General features: G+C 40.8%; 1 protein-coding gene across 1 annotated transcript in view; it reads left to right on the plus strand.

The window, feature by feature from the left end:
* KLHL36 (kelch like family member 36) overlaps positions 1-20,204 on the plus strand; it is a 168,978-nt gene that overhangs the window by 32,089 nt on the left and 116,685 nt on the right. The window contains exon 3 of the mRNA XM_053700850.1: positions 20,078-20,155. Within this exon, the coding sequence (XP_053556825.1) occupies positions 20,096-20,155 (60 nt within the window). The 5' untranslated portion in view covers positions 20,078-20,095. The remainder of the gene's footprint in view (positions 1-20,077; positions 20,156-20,204) is intronic.

Below are 20,204 nucleotides of genomic sequence, written 5' to 3' on the forward strand. Positions count from 1 at the left end.
ATTGCAGAGAAGTTCATGCTGCTTCACATGGAGGGTCCTGCTGATGTTTGAGGGCCTAAAAGAAGCTATATTCCCCCAAATCTGATCCCTAAGGGCAGGTAGGGCCACAGCAAGGCTGTGGCAAGGTGCTGTAGTATTTTAACTGGGTGTTGGCTTTAGGCTGCTCCGGTTTGGGCATTAAGGGGTTAATCTTTTTGAAACTTGTGGTGCAATCTTATTAAGGCTTTAACTACATACTGTGAAAATTCCAGAAAGATTGCTGCATTTTTCACTGTTTTGTAAAATTGTGTGCTCTTTTTATCTCTTAAAGGCACAGTAACGTTTTTTTCAAATTGTGTTTTTTATTTGATTAAAGTGATTTCCAAGCCTGTTTGTGTACTATACTAGTCTGTTAAACATGTCTGACACTAAGGAAAATCCTTGTTCAATGTGTTTAGAAGCCATGGTGGAACCCCCTCTCAGAATGTGACCCACTTGTACTGACATGTCTATTCACTTTAAAGATCATATTGTTGCACTTAAGAATGTGGCCCAAGATGATTCTCAGACTGAAGGTAACGAGGGTAGTCCGTCTGCCTCTCCCCAAGTGTCACAACCAGTTACGCCCGCGCAAGCGACGCCTAGTACCTCTAGTGCGTCTAACCCTTTTACATTACAAGACTTAGCGGCAGTCATGGATAATTCTCTTACAGCCTTCTTATCTAAACTGCCCGTGTTACCTGCAAAGCGTGATAGCTCCGTTTTAAGAACAGATTATGAGCATTCTGACTCTTTGGTAGCTGTATCTGATATACCCTCACAACGCTCTGAAGTGGGAGCGAGGGATTTGATGTCTGAGGGAGAAGTCTCTCTTATTCAGGAAGAGTTCCTCCTCAGACAGATTCAGATACATTGGCTTTTAAATTTAAACTAGAACACCTCCGCGTTTTGCTTAGGGAGGTATTAGCTACTCTGGATGACTGCGACCCTTTGGTGATCCCAGAGAAATTGTGTAAAATGGACAAGTACCTAGAGGTCCCTGTTTACACGGATACGTTTCCGGTCCCTAAGAGGATTGCGGATATCGTTACTAGGGAGTGGGATAGACCAGGTGTTCCATTTGTTCCCCCTCCTGTTTTTAAGAAAATGTTCCCCATACCTGACCCTGTGCGGGACTCATGGCAGACGGTCCCTAAGGTGGAGGGGGCTGTTTTCTACACTAGCTAAACGCACAACCATACCAATTGAAGACAGTTGTGCTTTTAAAGACCCTATGGATAAGAAGTTAGAGGGTTTACTTAAGAAAATTTTTGTTCAACAAGGTTTTCTTCTCCAACCTATTGCCTGCATTATTCCTGTAACTACTGCAGCTGCTTTCTGGTTTGAGGCGCTGGAAGACTCGCTCCAGACGGAGACCCCATATGAGGAAATTATGGATAGAATTAAGGCTCTAAAGCTAGCTAATTCTTTTATCACTGACGCCGCTTTCCAAATAGCTAAGTTAGCGGCGAAAAATTCAGGTTTCGCCATTTTGGCGCGCAGGGCGCTATGGCTAAAGTCCTGGTCGGCCGATGTGTCGTCTAAATCCAAGCTTTTGAACATTCCTTTCAAAGGAAAGACCTTCTTCGGGCCTGAATTGAAAGAGATTATTTCAGATATCACTGGGGGAAAAGGCCATGCTCTCCCTCAGGACAAGCCCTTTAAGATAAAGAACAAAGCTAATTTTCGTTCCTTTCGCAATTTCAGGAACGGCCCCCGCTTCATCCTCTCCGGCTGCAAAGCAAGAGGGTAACGCTTCACAGCCCAAGGCAACCTGGAAACCTTACCAGGGCTGGAATAAGGGTAAACGGGCCAAAAAGCCTGCAGCTGCCACCAAGACAGCATGAAGGGGTAGCCCCCGATCCGGGACCGGATCTAGTAGGGGGCAGACTCTCTCTCTCTTCGCTCAGGCCTGGGCAAGAGATGTACACGATCCTTGGGCATTAGAGATTGTAGCCCAGGGATACCTTCTAGAATTCAAGGACTCTCCTCCAAGGGGAAGGTTCCACATTTCTCGTCGGTCTACAGATCAGACAAAGAAAGAGGCGTTTTTATGCTGTGTAGAAGATCTACATACAATGGGAGTGATCCACCCAGTTCCAATTGCAGAACAAGGACTGGGGTTTTACTCAAACCTGTTTGTGGTTCCCAAAAAAGAAGGAACTTTCAGACCAATCCTGGATCTCAAAATTCTAAACAAATTCCTCAGAGTCCCATCATTCAAGATGGAGACCATTCGGACAATCTTACCAATGATCCATGAGGGTCAATATATGACTACCGTGGATCTAAAGGATGCGTATCTGCACATTCCTATGCACAAAGATCATCACCAGTTTCTCAGGTTCGCCTTTCTGGACAAGCATTATCAGTTTGTGGCTCTTCCTTTCGGGTTGGCCACTGCTCCCAGAATTTTCACAAAGGTGTTAGGGTCCCTCCTGGCGGTTCTAAGACCGCGGGGCTAAGCAGTGGCGCCTTACCTAGACGACATCTTAATTCAGGCGTCGACTTTCCAAAGAACCAAGTCTCACACGGAGATGGTATTGGCCTTTCTGAGGTCTCACGGGTGGAAGGTGAACGTCAAAGAGTTCTCTCTCCCCCCTCACAAGAGTTCCATTCCTAGGAACCCTGATAGACTCGGTAGAAATGAAAATATTTCTGACGGAGGTCAGAAAGTTAAAACTGTTAACTACTTGCCGAGCTCTTCATTCCATTCCTCGGCCATCTGTAGCTCAGTGCATGGAGACAATCGAACTAATGGTAGCGGCAATGGACATAGTCCCTTTTGCTCGGATACACCTCAGACCACTGCAACTATGCATGCTCAAACAGTGGAATGGGGATTATGCAGATTTGTCTCCTCAAATTCAGTTGGACCAGGAGACCAGAGATTCTCTTCTCTGGTGGTTGTCTCAGGATCACCTGTCTCATGGAATAGGTTTCCGCAGGCCAGAGTGGATCATTATAACGACCGACGCCAGTCTGTTAGGCTGGGGTGCGGTCTGGGACTCCCTGAAAGCTCAGGGCTTATGGTCTCGGGAAGAAACTCTTCTCCCGATAAACATTCTGGAACTGAGGGCGATATTCAACGCTCTTTAGGCATGGCCTCAACTAGCTGCGGCCAAATTCCTCAGATTTCAGTCGCACAACATCACGACTGTAGCTTACGTCAATCATCAGGGGGGAACAAGGAATTCCCTAGCAATGACGGAGGTAACCAAAATAATCAGGTGGGCGGAGGATCACTCCTGCCATCTCTCAGCAATTCACATCCCAGGAGTAGACAACTGGGAGGCGGATTTTCTAAGTCGTCAGACTTTTCACCTGGGGGAGTGGGAACTCCACCCGGAGGTATTTGCCCAGCTGACTCGGCTATGGGGCATCCCAGAGTTGGATCTGATGGCGTCCCGTCAGAACACCAAACTTCCTCTCTACGGGTCCAGGCCCCAGGATCCCAAGGCGGTATTAATAGATGCTCTAGCAGAGCCTTGGTCCTTCAATCTGGCTTATGTTTTTCCACCGTTTCCTCTCCTCCCGCGTCTGGTTGCCAGAATCAAGCAGGAGAAGGCCTCGGTGATTCTGATAGCGCCTGCGTGGCCACGCAGGACTTGGTATGCAGACCTAGTGGACATGTCATCTGTCCCACCATGGACACTGCCAATGAGGCAGGATCTTCTAATACAGGGTCCATTCAAGCATCCAAATTTAGTTTCTCTACGTCTGACTGCTTGGAGATTGAATGCTTAATTCTATCAAAGCGTGGGTTCTCTGAGTCAGTTATAGATACTCTGATTCAGGCTAGAAAGCCTATCACCAGGAAAATCTACCATAAGATATAGCGGAAATATCTTTGTTGGTGTGAATCCAAGGGTTACTCATGGAGTAAGATTAGGATTCCCAGGATATTGTCCTTTCTCCAAGAAGGATTGGAGAAAGGATTGTCAGCTAGTTCCTTAAAAGGACAAATATCTGCTTTGTCTTTCCTGTTACACAGGCGTCTGGCAGAGGTACCAGACGTTCAAGTGTTTGCTCAGGCTTTAGTTAGAATCAAGCCTGTCTATAAACCTGTGGCTCCGCCATGGAGTTTGAATCTAGTTCTTTCAGAATTATCTGCCTTACAGTGTGATTCACCTTACCTGGTCTTCCACGCAGATAAGGTAGTTTTGCGTACCAAGCCTGGTTTTCTTCCTAAAGTTGTTTCTAACAAGAATATTAACCAGGAAATAGTTGTTCCTTCTCTGTGTCCTAATCCATCTTCGAAGAAGGAACGTCTATTACACAATCTTGATGTAGTTCGTGCTTTAAAGTTCTATTTACAAGCAACTAAGGATTTCAGACAAACCTCTTCCTTGTTTGTTCTCTATTCTGGCAAGAGGAGAGGTCAGAAAGCGACTGCTACCTCTCTTTCCTTTTGGCTGAAAAGCATCATCCGTTTGGCCTATGAGACTGCTGGCCAGCAGCCTCCAGAAAGAATTACTGCTCATTCTACCAGAGCAGTGGCTTCCACATGGGCTTTCAAAAATGAGGCTTCTGTTAAACAGATTTGTAAGGCAGCGACTTGGTCTTCACTGCATACTTTTGCCAAATTTTACAAATTCGATACTTTTGCTTCTTCGGAGGCTATTTTTGGGAGAAAGGTTTTGCAAGCAATGGTGCCTTCCGTTTAAGGTACCTGTCTTGTTCCCTCCCTTCATCCGTGTCCTAAAGCTTTGGTATTGGTATCCCACAAGTAAAGGATGAATCCGTCGACTGGATACACCTTGCAAGAGAAAACAGAATTTATGCTTACCTGATAAATTACTTTCTCTTGCGGTGTATCCAGTCCACGGCCCGCCCTGGCATTTAAGTCAGGTAACAATTTTTTTGTTTAAACTACAGTCACCACTGCACCCTATGGTTTCTCCTTTTTCTTCCTAACCTTTGGTCGAATGACTGGGGGGTGGAGCTAGAGGGGGAGCTATATGGACAGCTTTGCTGTGTGCTCTCTTTGCCACTTCCTGTAGGGAAGGAGAATATCCCACAAGTAAAGGATGAATCCGTGGACTGGATACACCGCAAGAGAAAGTAATTTATCAGGTAAGCATAAATTCTGTTTTGTAATTAGACTCTATACTTAGAGTTAAGCAAATTAAGACTAAGGAATTTCTTTATAGAATAGACTTGGGCACATTTAAAATACTTTTTTTCACAAGATAGTTAATTCAAACAGTGTTGAGGTTTCACTGTTTTTTGAGTGTGTTTTGTCTTGACCAATAGCACCACCCACTGTGAGGCTCAGATATATTCTCTCTTTGAGAAAATATATTTTATCTAGAATTAAAAAGAGACATTGCCTTTATAGACTATAGAACAGATGCATTAGAAAGAAAGCAGGAAGATCTAATTGTCGACCATTCTAATTTGCTGTCCTATACAGAATCCCTTGCCAACCAAATGTTGAATATGGAACGGAAATTGGCGGATGTAGAGGATAGATCATGGAGGAACAATGTCTGCATTAGGGGCATCCCAGAAACGGTTCAACCCCAGGATATAGAACCCTACTTAAAGGAACTTTTTAAAGAAATTATAGTGGAAGCCTCGGTGATCTCAAGATGGATAGGGCCCACATAATTGCAAGACCCAGATCCATAGCGATGGATAAACCTAGGGATGTAGTGGCAAGGCTACACTATTTTGCTTTCAAGAATAAATTGCTTAGCACCTCCCTAAAGGGAAAAAGTTTGTATGAGAAATTTGAAAATATTCAGATCTTCCCGGATCTCTCTACGTGTACACTTTTCCTAAGGACAACTTTTACAGATTACACCAGGATTCTTTGAGCCCAGGGTATCCGATATAGATGGGGGTTCCCTGTGAAGTTACACATCACAAAAGATGGCCAGCTTTACACGGCATCGACTCCCCAATAGACTCAATCGTTGCTTCAGAAATGGAAGCTACTGGAATCTACTGCTGATACTCCAGATCACACACCTACACCAGATCACACACCTACAGACCCACCGGCCTTTCAAATCAATTCTGCGGAGTGGCAACCTCTGCCTCAGAGTACAACAGCAAAGACGGAGGCCTTCAATGAGTAAACAGAAGCCCTCCATGATACTAAAAATCTCCTATTAGTTATAAGACCCACAATATGACAACCCCATTTACTTTCTTTCTAAACTGTACTAACCGTACTAGGCACTTATTTATGGTTGATAGGACAATCCGAGTGATGGACCTCCATACTGTTAGTTTGTGGTGGAAGAAGTTATCCATCCTATAAAGGCCCTTAGTATGAGATGGGTCTGATCCCCATTAGGGACGGGACCTTCCAGATACTAACACTCTCCCTATAAGTTATAAGACCCATTATGTGACACCCCCATTTATTCTCTTTAAATGTACTGGGCCCTTATCTACAGTTGATAGGATAACCTGAGTGAGGGTATTGTAAATTTATGGTGCAAGACTGAGTTATCCATCCCATAAAGGCCCTTAGTGTTCAAAAACCCTTTCGGTCACAGTGCACTTATCCCCACCAGGGAGGTAAATACTTCTAGCCATCTGGGTACCCTATGCCCCCTTTCTCTCTTTCTCTCTCGCTCGCTCTTTCTCGCTTTCTCTCTCCCCCTGACATTTATATGTTTCCAATTAGATTAGCCACCCTTAATGTTAAGGGTTTAAACTCTCCTACTAAGACATTTACAGAAAGCTAAAATTGACTCTTACCTTCAGGAGACCCACTGGACTGACTCCCCCCAATGTGCCCTAAAATCCAACCTCTATAATACTTGTGTACAAACCAAACAAAAAAGAGAAGAGTAGCGATCCTCCTCAGGAGGAATATTTCTTATACCCCGATTTGTAATTGATACCGATCCAGAGGGCAGATATGTTATTATAGTTTGAACTAGACAATGTGATATTGTACCCTTGTGAACATATATGCCCCGAATGAGAAGCAGGGACCCTTTTATACAGCAAGTGTTGCAACGTGTTACACAGATTTTTCGGGGCCCTCTCCTGATAGGTGGAGATTTTAATATCACCTGGGACCCTCAGACAAAATACACCCTGAGAAATTTATACCAGACCAGAAAATAGTAATGGAATCCAAGAAATTCCAAAACATCATGATACAACATAACTTATTTGACTCCTGGAGATGTCTGAATCCCAAAACCCGAGACTATACGTTTTTTTCCAAAGCCCATAATTCCTACTCCCGGATTGATACTTTCTTCTGTGACCCATGGTCACTCGATAAAATTTCCTGAGCATTTAATTTGGTGTGCCCATGGTCAGATCATAACATGGTCACAATTACCCTATGCCTTTCCCCACAGGAAGGAGGTAACAGGGCCTGGAGACTAGCGGACTACCTGATAACACCCCCCCCCCCCCCAAAAAAAACCCCATGGTTAGCCCAGACTGCCACTGTCATGATCCAGCCTAGAAATGAACCTGGGACCTTTTTCTATTTCTGCTGCTGTTCTTTCCCAGCCTGCTGACTTCTTCGCCACCAAGTGGCTTGGTCACAGGCTGAGAATATTGGTTTTCTGTTTGCTGCAACTTTGGCTCTCTGGCTCCACCTGCCTACCAGCTGTAACAAATCGTATAATCAGCAGCCTGCTATATTAGGCAGGTTTGCTTTCAGTTCTGAGCCTTGACATTGAATGTTGCACTCTGACAGAGCCTATGCGCCAGATTCCAGTTTTTTTTTTTTTTAAATAAATTTTTATTGAGGTTTTCAAAACATACAACGGAATAAAAATTTTTGGAAACATAAGTATATATACGACATGTTACTTTAGAACAATATGTAGGGCTACATTTCCATCTTAGTTTGAACTGAAAACAATCATGGCCCTGTAACACAAACAAGGATATAGCCATCTTTCAGTGTTCAAACGAACATATCGGTATTACGAGTCATACCGTCAAAACACATTGTAACAGGAAGAAAAAAAAAAAACCCTAAACATAAACAAAAAAGAAAAACAAAAAACAAAAAAAAACAAAGGAAAAAAGGCATTCATTAACATCACTGTCTTGATATGTGTAATCATACAATTGTCTCAAGTATTTGCCGTAGAGTAAACCAAAGTTATGAAATTTATATAAAGCAGAGTAAGAAAAAATAGAAGGGGAAAGTGCGATGGAAGGGGATAAAAGAGGATGATATATGTTGGAAGAGAATGAGAACCAAGGGTGGAAGGGAGAAAACGACTCCTTGCTGGAAACATCTATTGTGTGTAAGTCATTTATCTGTAGTACCTAAAAAAGAGTCCCAATAAAATTTGATATCATAAAATCTAGTCAGGGTTCCCCGTCTAAAATAGACATATTCCTCGTGGGACAGCAAGGTAGTCGTGTTTTGTATCCAGTCATTCCTAGAGGGGATCCGAGAAGACTTCCAATTTCTAGCTATCAAATTCCTAGCACTATTAAGTCCTATCAGCAATAGGTTCCATCGAATTTTGCAAATGTTTTTTGGTTTATAATTTAGAATTGCAGTCAAAGGGGACAGTACAAAAACGTCTCCTAATATTGTTTGAAAGTCCTTCTCAATCTGTGTCCAAAGTGGTCTAAGCCTGTCACATTGCCACCATATGTGAGACATGTTGCCTTTCATGCCACATCCCCTCCAACATCTGTCGTCTGCGCTAGAGTAAATATGTTTTAAACGATCATGTACCATCTAGTCAGTATTTTGTGGTTCAATTCTAGTGTCTTTGGTGAAGCTGATGACTTATGGGTATTATGGAATATGTTCTCCCAATCTTCCTCTGAAATGGAAATCTCCAGTTCTCTCTGCCAACTTAAAGTGTAAGGTGGAAGTGCCTTATTTATGGTGTCCTCTAGTAGCTGCTTGGTCAAAGATAAAGTTCCTGACATAGGTACCTCCAATAAGCATAATTTTTCAAATCTTGTAGGGGATCTAAGTAATTCTGACTTGTGTTTAGAATTGTGAACTAAATGGCGCAATTGCTCATGTTTTAGCCATGATGAATAGTTTCCACCCGCTATCTCCCCCATTTCATGTCTATGCCTCAATCTACCATTAATGGTCAATTTAACGAACGGGATCGTATATCCCAGATCGCCTTGGGTATTTGTTTTAGGTTCTATTCCACCTAGAAATTCTGCGTTATATGATATAGGTGAGAGAGGCGATACCCCAGATGAAATGCCTATTTTAGAATCTCTTAAAGTATCCCAGCTATCGAAAATATGTAGATATAGTGAGGAGGTTCTGGCTAACTGTGGCCTTATGTGATGTGGAACCCAGCATAGAGCACCTAACGATGTTGCTTGTAACAGATGGGAATCAATTGTGGGCCATGCTTTGTTTTCGATTTTACCGTGCCAATTTAAAACACGTTGGAGTGTCACAGCGTTATAGTATCTTTCTATGTTCGGCACCCCTATACCCCCTTTACCTAGAGGTCTATGCATGGTAGCTTTATTTATCAGTGGTCTAACCTTTCCCCATATAAATGCATTTATTTCTGACTGTAGTTGCGATAGGAATGACTTATTAAGGTGTATAGGGACTGTTTGGAGTATGTATAAGATCTGTGGGAGCGTGGTCATTTTGATGGCCTGGATTCTACCCCACCAGGTCAAGGGTTTGTCTTGCCAGAGCCGAAAATCATTTTTTAACCTATTTAGCAGAGGGATGTAATTATGTTGAAACAGCATGTTAGACTTTGGTGTTAGGTCAATACCCAAATATTTAATCTTACAATGTTGAAGTCTATACGGGCATAAGTCTTTCAACTTCTTAAATTGATCACTGGCCATATTAATATTGAGGATTTCGGACTTCTGAGGATTTATTAGGAAATTAGAAAGTTTACCGAATGTGACAAATTCAGCTAGTAGGTGTGGTAGGGATTTGTCCGGTGAAGTCATGGATATAAGGACATCGTCAGCATATAGTGTAAGCTTGTATTCGTTTGGTCCGATTTTGAGTCCTTGGATATTGTCATTTTTTCTGATGTGTGCTGCTAAGGCCTCTATAGACAGTGTGAACAGGAGTGGGGATAAGGGACACCCCTGTCTCGTACCGTTATGGATTTGGAAAGTGTTGGAAAGAATGCCATTAACCCTAACCCTTGCTGAAGGGCTCTTGTAGACACTAAAAATTCTCTCAACCATTTTGTGGCCAAAACCAAATCTGAACAGACAGGCTTTAAGGAACCCCCAGTCTAAGCGATCAAACGCTTTCTCAGCATCTGTTGAAATGAGAACTGTGGGCTCCCCCGTCCTGTTCACATGTTCAATTAGGTGTAGGGTTCTGATGGTATTATCCCGTGCCTCGCGACCCGGGACAAACCCTGATTGGTCTACATGTATTAACTTGGGGAGTACTGAGTTCAGTCTGTTGGCTAACACCTTCGTGTATATTTTAATATCAGTGTTAAGTAGGGAGATGGGTCTATAGTTCTCCACCCTCGTGTTGTCTTTCCCTGGCTTTGGAAGAACAGATATATGTGCCTCCAAGACGTGTGTAGGCCACTTTGTGTTGTCATCTATTGCTTGGAACATGGTGGTAAGATGTGGTGCAAGGATATGTTTAAACTGTTTATAATAGGAGTTGGAAAATCCATCTGGCCCAGGACTTTTGTGAGATGGCAGATTTTTAATCACCGCCAGCACTTCTTGCTGAGTGATAGGGTCTTCTAATTGTTTTGATAATTCTGTTGGAATTGTGGGGAGATCTATTTCATTTAGATATGTAGTAATTGCATTAGGTGTGTCCATCGAAGTCGGGGGAGGGAGGTTATATAAGTTTTGGTAATACATTTTAAAATTGTCAGCTATCTTAATAGATTCTTGAGAGTAGTTTCCGTCATTATTTTGTATCTTATGTATATAGGAGTTGGTTCGTTTTGTTCACAGCATTCTCGCCAGGAGGGTACCTGTTCTATTTGATTCTGCATAATACAGTTTTTTAAGGAAAAATGCTTTATCTTGTGCTTCTTTATATAATATGTGATTCAAGTCATTTCTAGCTGTTTGCAATTGTTTACTAATGTTGTAATCCCGAGGATTTGCTTTATGTATAGATTCAATCTTATGTAGGGTATTTACTGCGGCATTATATGCCGTCAAATATTGTTTACGTAAGATAGATTTATGTTTGATAAGTTCTCCCCTCATCACTGCCTTGTGTGCTTCCCAGTTGGTAGAAGGGGAGGTTAGGTGTGGAGGGTTAAGGCTAAAGAATTCTTGTAAAGCTAGTGTGGTTTTGTTCAGAATCAAAGGTTTTTTAAGAAGTGTTTCGTCTAACCTCCAAACATAGGGGGAGAGCGGTTTTCCCAACCCTTTTAGATCTACGCCTATGGCTGCATGGTCAGACCAGCTAATGTGTTGGATGTCTGAATCAGTTACTAAACTGTAGGAGAGTTGGTCAATGAATATGTAGTCGATGCAAGAATATGACTTATGTGGGTAAGAGTAAAAGGTAAAATTTTTCTGACTGGGGTGTTTTGTTCTCCATGCGTCAATTAAGGAGAGCTTTCTAAGGTTGACACTGATTTTACGTATTGAAGATGAGGCAACTGAGCTCTGCCCTGTAGAGCAGTCTAATTCCGGTTCCAGCGCCACATTAAAGTCGCCAGACACTATTAGTGCGCCTTTTTGTATGGACAATATTTTGTTTGTTAGATTCTGGAAGAATTTTTGTTGATTGTTATTCGGCGCGTAGACATTAACTAGCGTGATAAGTTGGTGATGCAGGTGACCCACCAGTATGATCCATCTACCCTCGTTATCTTCTATTCTATGCTGCAACTGAAATGGGGTTGATCTACTAAACAATATTCCCACTCCATTTTTTTTCTGCGTGTGAGATGCAAAATAGCCTACAGGAAACTCTCTATTGTGGAATTGGGGCATCCTATCCCTAGGAAAATGTGTCTCTTGTATGAAAATAATACTCCCTAACATCTTTTTAAAACTAGATAGAGCGACTGACCTTTTTGTAGGGGAGTTTAATCCCTTGGCATTTTGAGAAACTAATTTGATTCGGTTGTCAGCCATAATTAGTGTTGAAGGAGCGAACTATCATTCTCTATTCTAGACCTATTGTGTTGATTAGTACTCTTTCTGTGATTGTCAATCTGAGGGTTTACCTTGGTTCTGTTCACCCTTGGATGAGGAGAGAGAAGTAAAGATGAGACTAGGGAGAGAGATAAGGATACGGCAACACAATACTCACAGGATCTCTGTAATAATAAAAAGACAGTATTAGGTTCAACAATAACATATTCGTTAACAGTCAAAAACATTGAGATTAATATTAAAATTAAAAAACAGTAAGAATAAAACACGGAGTCCCCTGTAGTGGGGGGGTCCCTGTAAAATAACATTGGGGGGGGGGTTCTCGTCACACAGTAGTGTGACTCAGCAACCTGTAGGATTGAAATATCCTAAATGGGTTTAAAGTTTAAAAATTAACTCTAACAAAGAATTCGATATATCATGTTGTTCGAGTAGGGGGTACAACTCTAATTGTAACTTTGACATTGCATCTGTCTATGTTTAATCTAAGGACAAATTAAAAGATGGGTCTATCAGTCATAAATAAGCAATTCTTATATTCATGTCCATCTTTGACATTTACTTTAGTGATACTTTAACCTTGAACTGAGCAGCAAAGGCTCAAGTATGAACTGTTCATTCTGGAAGTTGCAAAAGGTCTGAAGTCTGATTTTTAGATTTTCTTTTCTTGGTTATTTTATTCCAGCCGGACTCTCGTGATTTTGATGGGCCATCTTCGTTATCAGCATGTTCTTCTCCTTTATTCAATATACTAGGCATTTTTGGCTTTGAAATGCCCAGCTGTGAGCAGAAAAAGTCCATGTCATCCGGTGATTTATAAATAGCTGTGACATTTCCTTTGATCACTCTCAAACAAAATGGGAAGCCCCATCTGTACGGGATCCCCAAATCTCTTAAGTGTAAGGTTAGATGTCTGGCCTCCTTCCTCTTGTTCAGGGTCATGGGACTAAGATCAGCAAAGACTGAGAGGGAATTGTCCTCAAATGAGATTGGATGTTTTTTCCTGGCCGCTGTTAGAATGTTTTCTTTATCCCTGAAGCTGGAAAATTTAATAATGACATCTTGAGGTGGTGCTTTATCTTTAGGGGTAGGTCTCAGTGCCCTGTGATATCTATCCATGGGAAATTCTATATCTTCTTCTGTGTCCAAGATAGTGTTAAACAGTCTATTTAAGTATGAGAGAAGGTGTCCTGTCTGTACCGTCTCAGGGATGCCTCTTATCCTAAGATTCTGGCGACGGCCTCTATTATCAAGGTCTTCCACTTGATCTTGCAGTTGTTCTATTAAATTTTGATGTAGGGTTGACTGTCTGGCTTGGGTGTCTAGAAATCTATTGGTTTGTTCTGCATCTTCTTCCAGGAGTTCTATCCTGTTACCAATTTCATTAATGTCTTTTTTCACCTCCGCAAGGCTGGATTTAATGATCTTGCTTACATGTGTGATTAGAGACGTGAAATCCTCCTTGGAGGGTAATGCTTGTAAGTCAGCTCTTGTTAATGGAGCCTGTTTATCAGAATCAGATGTAGTATCAGTAGTGTCATTTATGATATCTTCCACCTCAGTTGCCCCCTCAGTCGCAATCTCAGCGGTTTTAAAAAAATTATGCAATTTGTGCGTTGGGGTATTTGAGCCTCTGGGTGGCTTATCCGATTTGGTGCGTTTTGATGTCATATTCATGTAATGATGGGGTTTTATGCTTATGTAGAGTCCAATATTTTAATGAGATGCAATATGGGCGTACTTGTGGCTGTATACGCAGTGAATATAGCGTGTGGCTTTTCAATTTTGTGAATACATGCACTGCGTATTATATGATGGTGTTGACCCCCTTCTCAAGTGACCTCAAATGAGTAATATGCAGTTATTTGCTGTTATATCAGGTTAAGACAGCATGTGAGTGCCTGTTGATTTGTCGCTAACACTGTGAGCACCACGTAATATATAAATTAGGCCGATGCGTGTATTAAGGAGTCTGGCCTATCCTTGCAAGTGATAAAGTTCATATAAAAAGTTATGAGCCCATCGGTACCTGTTTAAACCAGTCGTGTGGTAAGCTGAGCAGTGATCATTGCGGTCTGAGTGGTAGTTAGTGAAATCGCTGCACTAACATGCTGCTGTAGTTACTCTCTGCTACTGTGATGGGTAGCAAACGCCATGCAGCTAGGCCTCCGTCGTCGGCATGTTCCGAGATGTGCGTTGAAAGCCTACTTAATCAGCGGTACGGTATATCACCCAGTATCTCCGGAGTTCCTATACCCGTAACTTTGGGTTTAATTCTGCTTTTAGTCGATTTTCACTCCTAGATTAGCTCAGTTTGATTGCTGGTCTCACGGAGCTTAAGCCTCACACGACCATCTTGGCTGCTGGTCGGCTCCGCCCCCCCAGATTCCAGTTTTAATTCAGCTTTGTTGGATTTCCTGGTGCCTGATTACTGCTTCAATTTGAGACTACTCTTCTGGATTTCCCTTAGCACTGTGATTCATTTCTGAACTGATTATCCTGGCAATTGACCTTATTCTCTGTTTCCTAAGGACTGCCTCAGAGTACCAGTCTACAGCCTATGCAAGTATCCTGCCTGTTATTACAAAGATCTGCATTCCTGACTATTACTACAGAGTTCCAGTTTACAGCCTATCCCCTCATCTGTTTGCTGTTACAAAATTACTTGTCTAGAGCATATCTGCATTCCTGCCTGTTACTACAGAGTTCCAGTCTACAGCCTATGCAAGTATCCTGCCTGTTATTACAAAGATCTAAATACCTGCCTGTTACTACAGAGTAACAGTTTACAGCCTATGCAAGTATTCTGCCTGTTATTACAGTTACCGGATTACAGCATCTCTTCATATCCTGCCTGTTACTGACAAGTTTTGGTCTACAGCATATCTACATATCCGGCCTTCTATTGCCAGGTTTCTTGTCTACAGTTTGTTTACATTTTTGCCTGCTCTAAAACTGTCTAAAACAAGTTACTTTGTAGTCTTGACTACACAGAGACTTTGCCTTTTATCTAGTTTGCATCTCTCTGCATTGCTAATTAATCTATCAATAAAACTTTCACCTTTATTTCCTAAAACCCTTGTACCTGTTTAATTATGCCAAAAAAGGAAAGACTCACGCAAACAAAACTTTAACCCCCAGAACCTGACACCTCTGCACAACAGCTCCCAACACCTGAACCTGCTCCCTTGAAGAGTGTGACAGCCACAGACCTACAGGAATTTTTTACTCTTAATGACACTGGACAGATACAGGACGATATCCTTTGGGCCTCCATGAAGGCTTACATGAGGGGGACCTTCTTGAAGAAGGTCAGCACAGTTACAACGTGAAAGGGGGGCAACACTAGCACAGTTATTCAGGGAGTTGAGGACCCTAGAAAGGGAAAATAAAGACAACCCTGATAGTAGATTGGCTGCTTGCATAGGTGAATTGCACTCGGAAATTACAGGTAAAGAAATGCAGAGTTCAAGACAATGTCCTAAGGTACAAACAATTCTTTTATTACGAAGGAAACCGGGCAGATAGACTTTTGGCAACTAAGCTTAGGGCTAGACTCAAATCGTCCCAAATTCAAAAATAAAAACTAAGGAACAAAGTAGTTTATTCCCCCGAAAGAGATTGGTGAGGCGTTTAGGACCTATTACAACAATTTATAAAATATTGAAAAGCAAGAGGACATAGAGCTGGCTGATCGCCCAGCTCTTTTTAGGTTCCTGGAATCCCTAAAAATTTCCAAATTTGCTCAGGACTGAGCTGAACAACTATCTGAACCTATTAGCACTGCAGAAATTAAATCAGCAATTAAGCAACTAAAGCTTTACATAACCCCTGGCCCAGACGGTTTCTCCCCCCCCCTGTTCTATAAATTCTATAGTAATATCCTAGCTCCCTTCTTACAGAGGCTCTTTTGATTCTGGCTCACTACTCCCTGAATTCTTAGAGGCCAATATTCTCACAATACCAAAAGAAGGTATGGACTCCCAGTTATGTTCTAGTTACCATCCCATATCACTCATATACATAGATGTTAAGCTGTTCGCCAAAATTCTTGCTTTCAGATGCCGTAAATTACTACCGGACGTTATTCACAGAGACCAAGTAGGTTTCACGATTCATAGACAAGGTTCAGAGGACTTCCACTATTGACCCTATCGTTTGATGCTGAGAAAGCATTTGATAGGGTCCGGTGGGAATATATGAAAGAAGTTATGGGACACATGGGTATACCGAAAGAATTCCAAACAGCGATTGGAGATTTATACTCCAATCCCACTGCCATAGTGAGAGGGCTAGGCTTCTGTACTGATCTATTCTCCCTTAGTAATGGGACTTGACAAGGGTGCCCCCTTTCCCCACTTTTGTTCACTATGGCTATTGAGCCCCTAGCTATTGCGATTAGGCAGATTTTGGATATTAAGGGGTCTATACCTTCATAGTACGCTCCAGAAACAGAGTCTCTCTGCGAATGACCTAACTTTTTTTTGTCAGACCCAACTAATTCCTTGCCCTATCTCCTAGATCTCTTCAAATTCTTTGGTACTATATCTTTTTACAAACTAAATTTAGACAAGACGGAAGCCTACCCCCTAAATCTTACTGAAACTCAAAATAGAGCCCTTCGGAATCGATATTCTTTCAAATGGAACAGGGACGGAATCAAACACTTGGGAGTGCACCTCTCGCATGATCCGAAAAGAGTTGTTGAGCGGAATTACTCCCAAATGTTACAATCCTTAAAACATTATGTGGCACTCCCCAGATACAGAGAGATATCATGAATGGTGAGAATCTCTGTTTTCAAGATGATGTTGCTGCCGAAGCTCACCTACCTTTTCCGATGCTTACCCCTAAGAGTACCAAAAGTATTACTAGATCAATTCCAATCACTTTTGAACACACATGCTTGGGTTAATATCAAGCCCTGTATATACCGCAATATCCTTCAGGCACCCATTGATGGGGGGGGGGTTGGGGTTGCCCAACCTGAAATTTTATTACGATGCAGCAATGTTGATGCACATATCTAATTGACGGGGATCTGGGGAACGTCCCAGATGGTATGAGATAGACCAAGCATCACTCCTGGGTGCTATTTACTTGCAGGATAGTCCATGGCTGCCTCAGCATTGCTTAGTCAAATTTTCGATTACCAATGTTTTAATTGATTGTTTAAAAGCATGGTACAAGCTAAGACATTTCCCCCAGGTGGCCCCCCACCCCTCCTTAATCCACAGCATCAGAGGCCTGGTGTTAGGACTACCAGAGCCTAATCCTAATCTATGGGAAATCCCTAACCTTCAAACCATAGCTGATCTTTATGACGGAACTAAATGTAGCCACCAATCAGCAAGCGCTACCCAGGTGCTGAACCTAAAATGGGCCGGCTCGTAAGAGAACAAAGAAAAAAACGATAATGGGAGTAAATTAGAAAGTTGGTTAAAATTGCATGCTCTATCTAAATCATGCGATTTTAATTTTGACTAGACTATTCCTTTAAAACAGATTTAGAAAGAGATCCTTTTTTTTTTTTTTTAAATTGAGCAGTAAGACTGACTACCATCAGGTGGAATTTCTTGACAATATGGTTTCAAAACATAACTGGCACTCTTTTATAACAGATTTGTTTGTTACTACTGACCCTAATACATTGTTACATAGAAATAGCTTCTATTCACCTAGAGTTTTTCAGAGTGTGTCTAAATCACAGATCATGCAAGTTAATAGAATTGTCTCTGATGTTGAGATTAGAAGGCAAAGGTTGCATGAGATGAGGAAGAAATTTGTCAGACGAGGCTACTGTAGACAAGAATTTTCTTAATATTGAGGATTCTTTCGATTGTCCCACTAATAGGTATAAAGGGCCTGAGATTGCCAGGATGAATTTTGTGAGTACTACATTTAACACATGAGTGTAAGAATATATAACCATAGTGCCGCCATTTTGTATCTAAGAAGCCACTGATGAACTAATAATGAGCTGTTGTACTAATATTGAACTGTTGTTTTTTTCTGTATTTTGATAAATTACATCTGTTCTTTGGATAGTAACATTATTATCTTGTTACTAACTTAACCATGCAATTTAAAAACATCTTTACATTCCTATGTTATCTTGTTGTTCAAGGATGAATGTCTCCACTCTTATAAAAATGTATTTTATGTCTGTTAAGTTGTAATAACTAACTTGTAATAGGGGGCATGTATGAAGACCCTCTGTGTTACATGTATGTGATATAATATATAACCCAGCCCTGCTAAGAATAAACTAGAGCAGACTGAGATTCTATTGTGTGTGTGTGTGTGTCTGATTGCTCTCCAAGGCCTTGATTGTGAAATAATCATTTCCAGCGATAAGTGTAGCATACTGGCTATTATTATTATGAAGTAGTACCCCGGCGCTCAGAGACCTTCTAACATTGAGTAAACATAATTTTTGTATTTATTAAAACAAATTGATGTCTTTTACAGGAAGCATGTTCTGAGATTAAAGATTTTTAAGAAATCTCAAGAGCTTCATTCCGTAGGGTTAATACTATTGGCAGTAGAGTGGTTTGTGCCAATTAAAAAAATAAATAAATATATATATATATATATATATATATATATATATATATATATATATATATATATATATATATATATATATATATATATATATATATATATAAAATTAATTAATTCTCTGATGATGATGATAGGAAACTATTCTTTGGCTTACCTAGACTTGGCTCTAGCAATTAAACACAATGCACCCCAAAAGGCCTCAATAGGGAGCTTGCTTCATTTAACCTAAAAGCAAAAGAGTAGTTTGTTGAAACAATTCTAAAGTAAATTTTGATAAGATTAAAAAAAAATGGATTTCTGTCCCTTTAAATAGCAACTTGCTGCTCTATTTAATACATTTTTTATTTTTTTTTAAATTTTCATTATACTCATTGGACCCATTGAGGAGGGTCTGAAAGGTGTAGCACAATTTTTTTTTTCTATTTTTCTGCAAACCGTAAGGACATTCAGTGATTGTGCTGATCCTACTTCTCTTTAAATTACTAAAATGACATGTTCTACAATATCATGGGTGATGCCTATGTTTGATGTAAATTTGTGAAGTACTGTATGGTAGAATGTTAAAGGTACAGTCAATTCCAAAATAAACGTTCATGATTCAAATAGGGCATGTAATTTTAAACAACTTTCCAATGTACTTTTAGCACTAATTTTGCTTTGTTCTTTTGGTATTCTTAGTTGAAAGCTAAACCTAGGTAGGATTATATGCTAATTTCTTAGACCTTGAAGGCTGCCTCTAATCTGAATGCATTTTGACAGTTTTTCACCACTAGAGGGCGTTAGTTTGTGTGTGTCATATAGATAACAACATTGAGCTCATGCACATGGAGTTACCTAGGAGTCGGCACTGATTGGCTAAAATGCAAGTCTGTCAAAAGATTGAAATAAGGGGGCAGTTTGCAGAGGCTTAGATACAAGGTAATTACAGAGGTAAAATGTGTATTTTTCCCTCTCCTGCACTTCACATTCTCTTGAGTAAATCCATAGTCTTTCTGCAGCTTCTTCAATGATACCATTTAATCTTTTGCAGCTTTTCCAGCTATCGCTATATAGTTTGGAGAAGATGGCATGCCATGTTTCACAATGCAACTTAGTTTATAAAACTAAAACATTTTTTATGTCCATTTTAAAGGGACATTAAACACAAATTGTAAGCTGCATAACAATGTACCTTCATATCTGAGAAGAATTTTGCAATGAGTCATGCAGTTTTATTTTGTCAAATTAACATATTGTTTTATGTTTGTTGTTTTTTTTTTTTTCTTTTCACTGATTTCCCTGTCCTCCAAAACAAAAGAATCCTTGCTAACCAATCACCAGCTAATACACAGATATATAATGAACGCTGTTTGCATATGTGCAGTTCTTTGATAGGGGAATTCTCTGATATGAAGTTCATTGTTTTTTCTTTTTGTTTTTTTTTCTCCTAAAGAGAATCCTCTAGAAATCCATGGAAGGTTCTAGACCAACACGAGTTTCTAGGCCACACAAAATCAGTGAGTCTTCTAAGGTATGTAAAATAGATGTACTTAATACCAATTTGTTTCTTAACTTTTTTT

Source organism: Bombina bombina, chromosome 1 (assembly GCF_027579735.1).
Source record: "Bombina bombina isolate aBomBom1 chromosome 1, aBomBom1.pri, whole genome shotgun sequence".
In the NCBI taxonomy this organism is placed as follows: domain Eukaryota; kingdom Metazoa; phylum Chordata; class Amphibia; order Anura; family Bombinatoridae; genus Bombina; species Bombina bombina.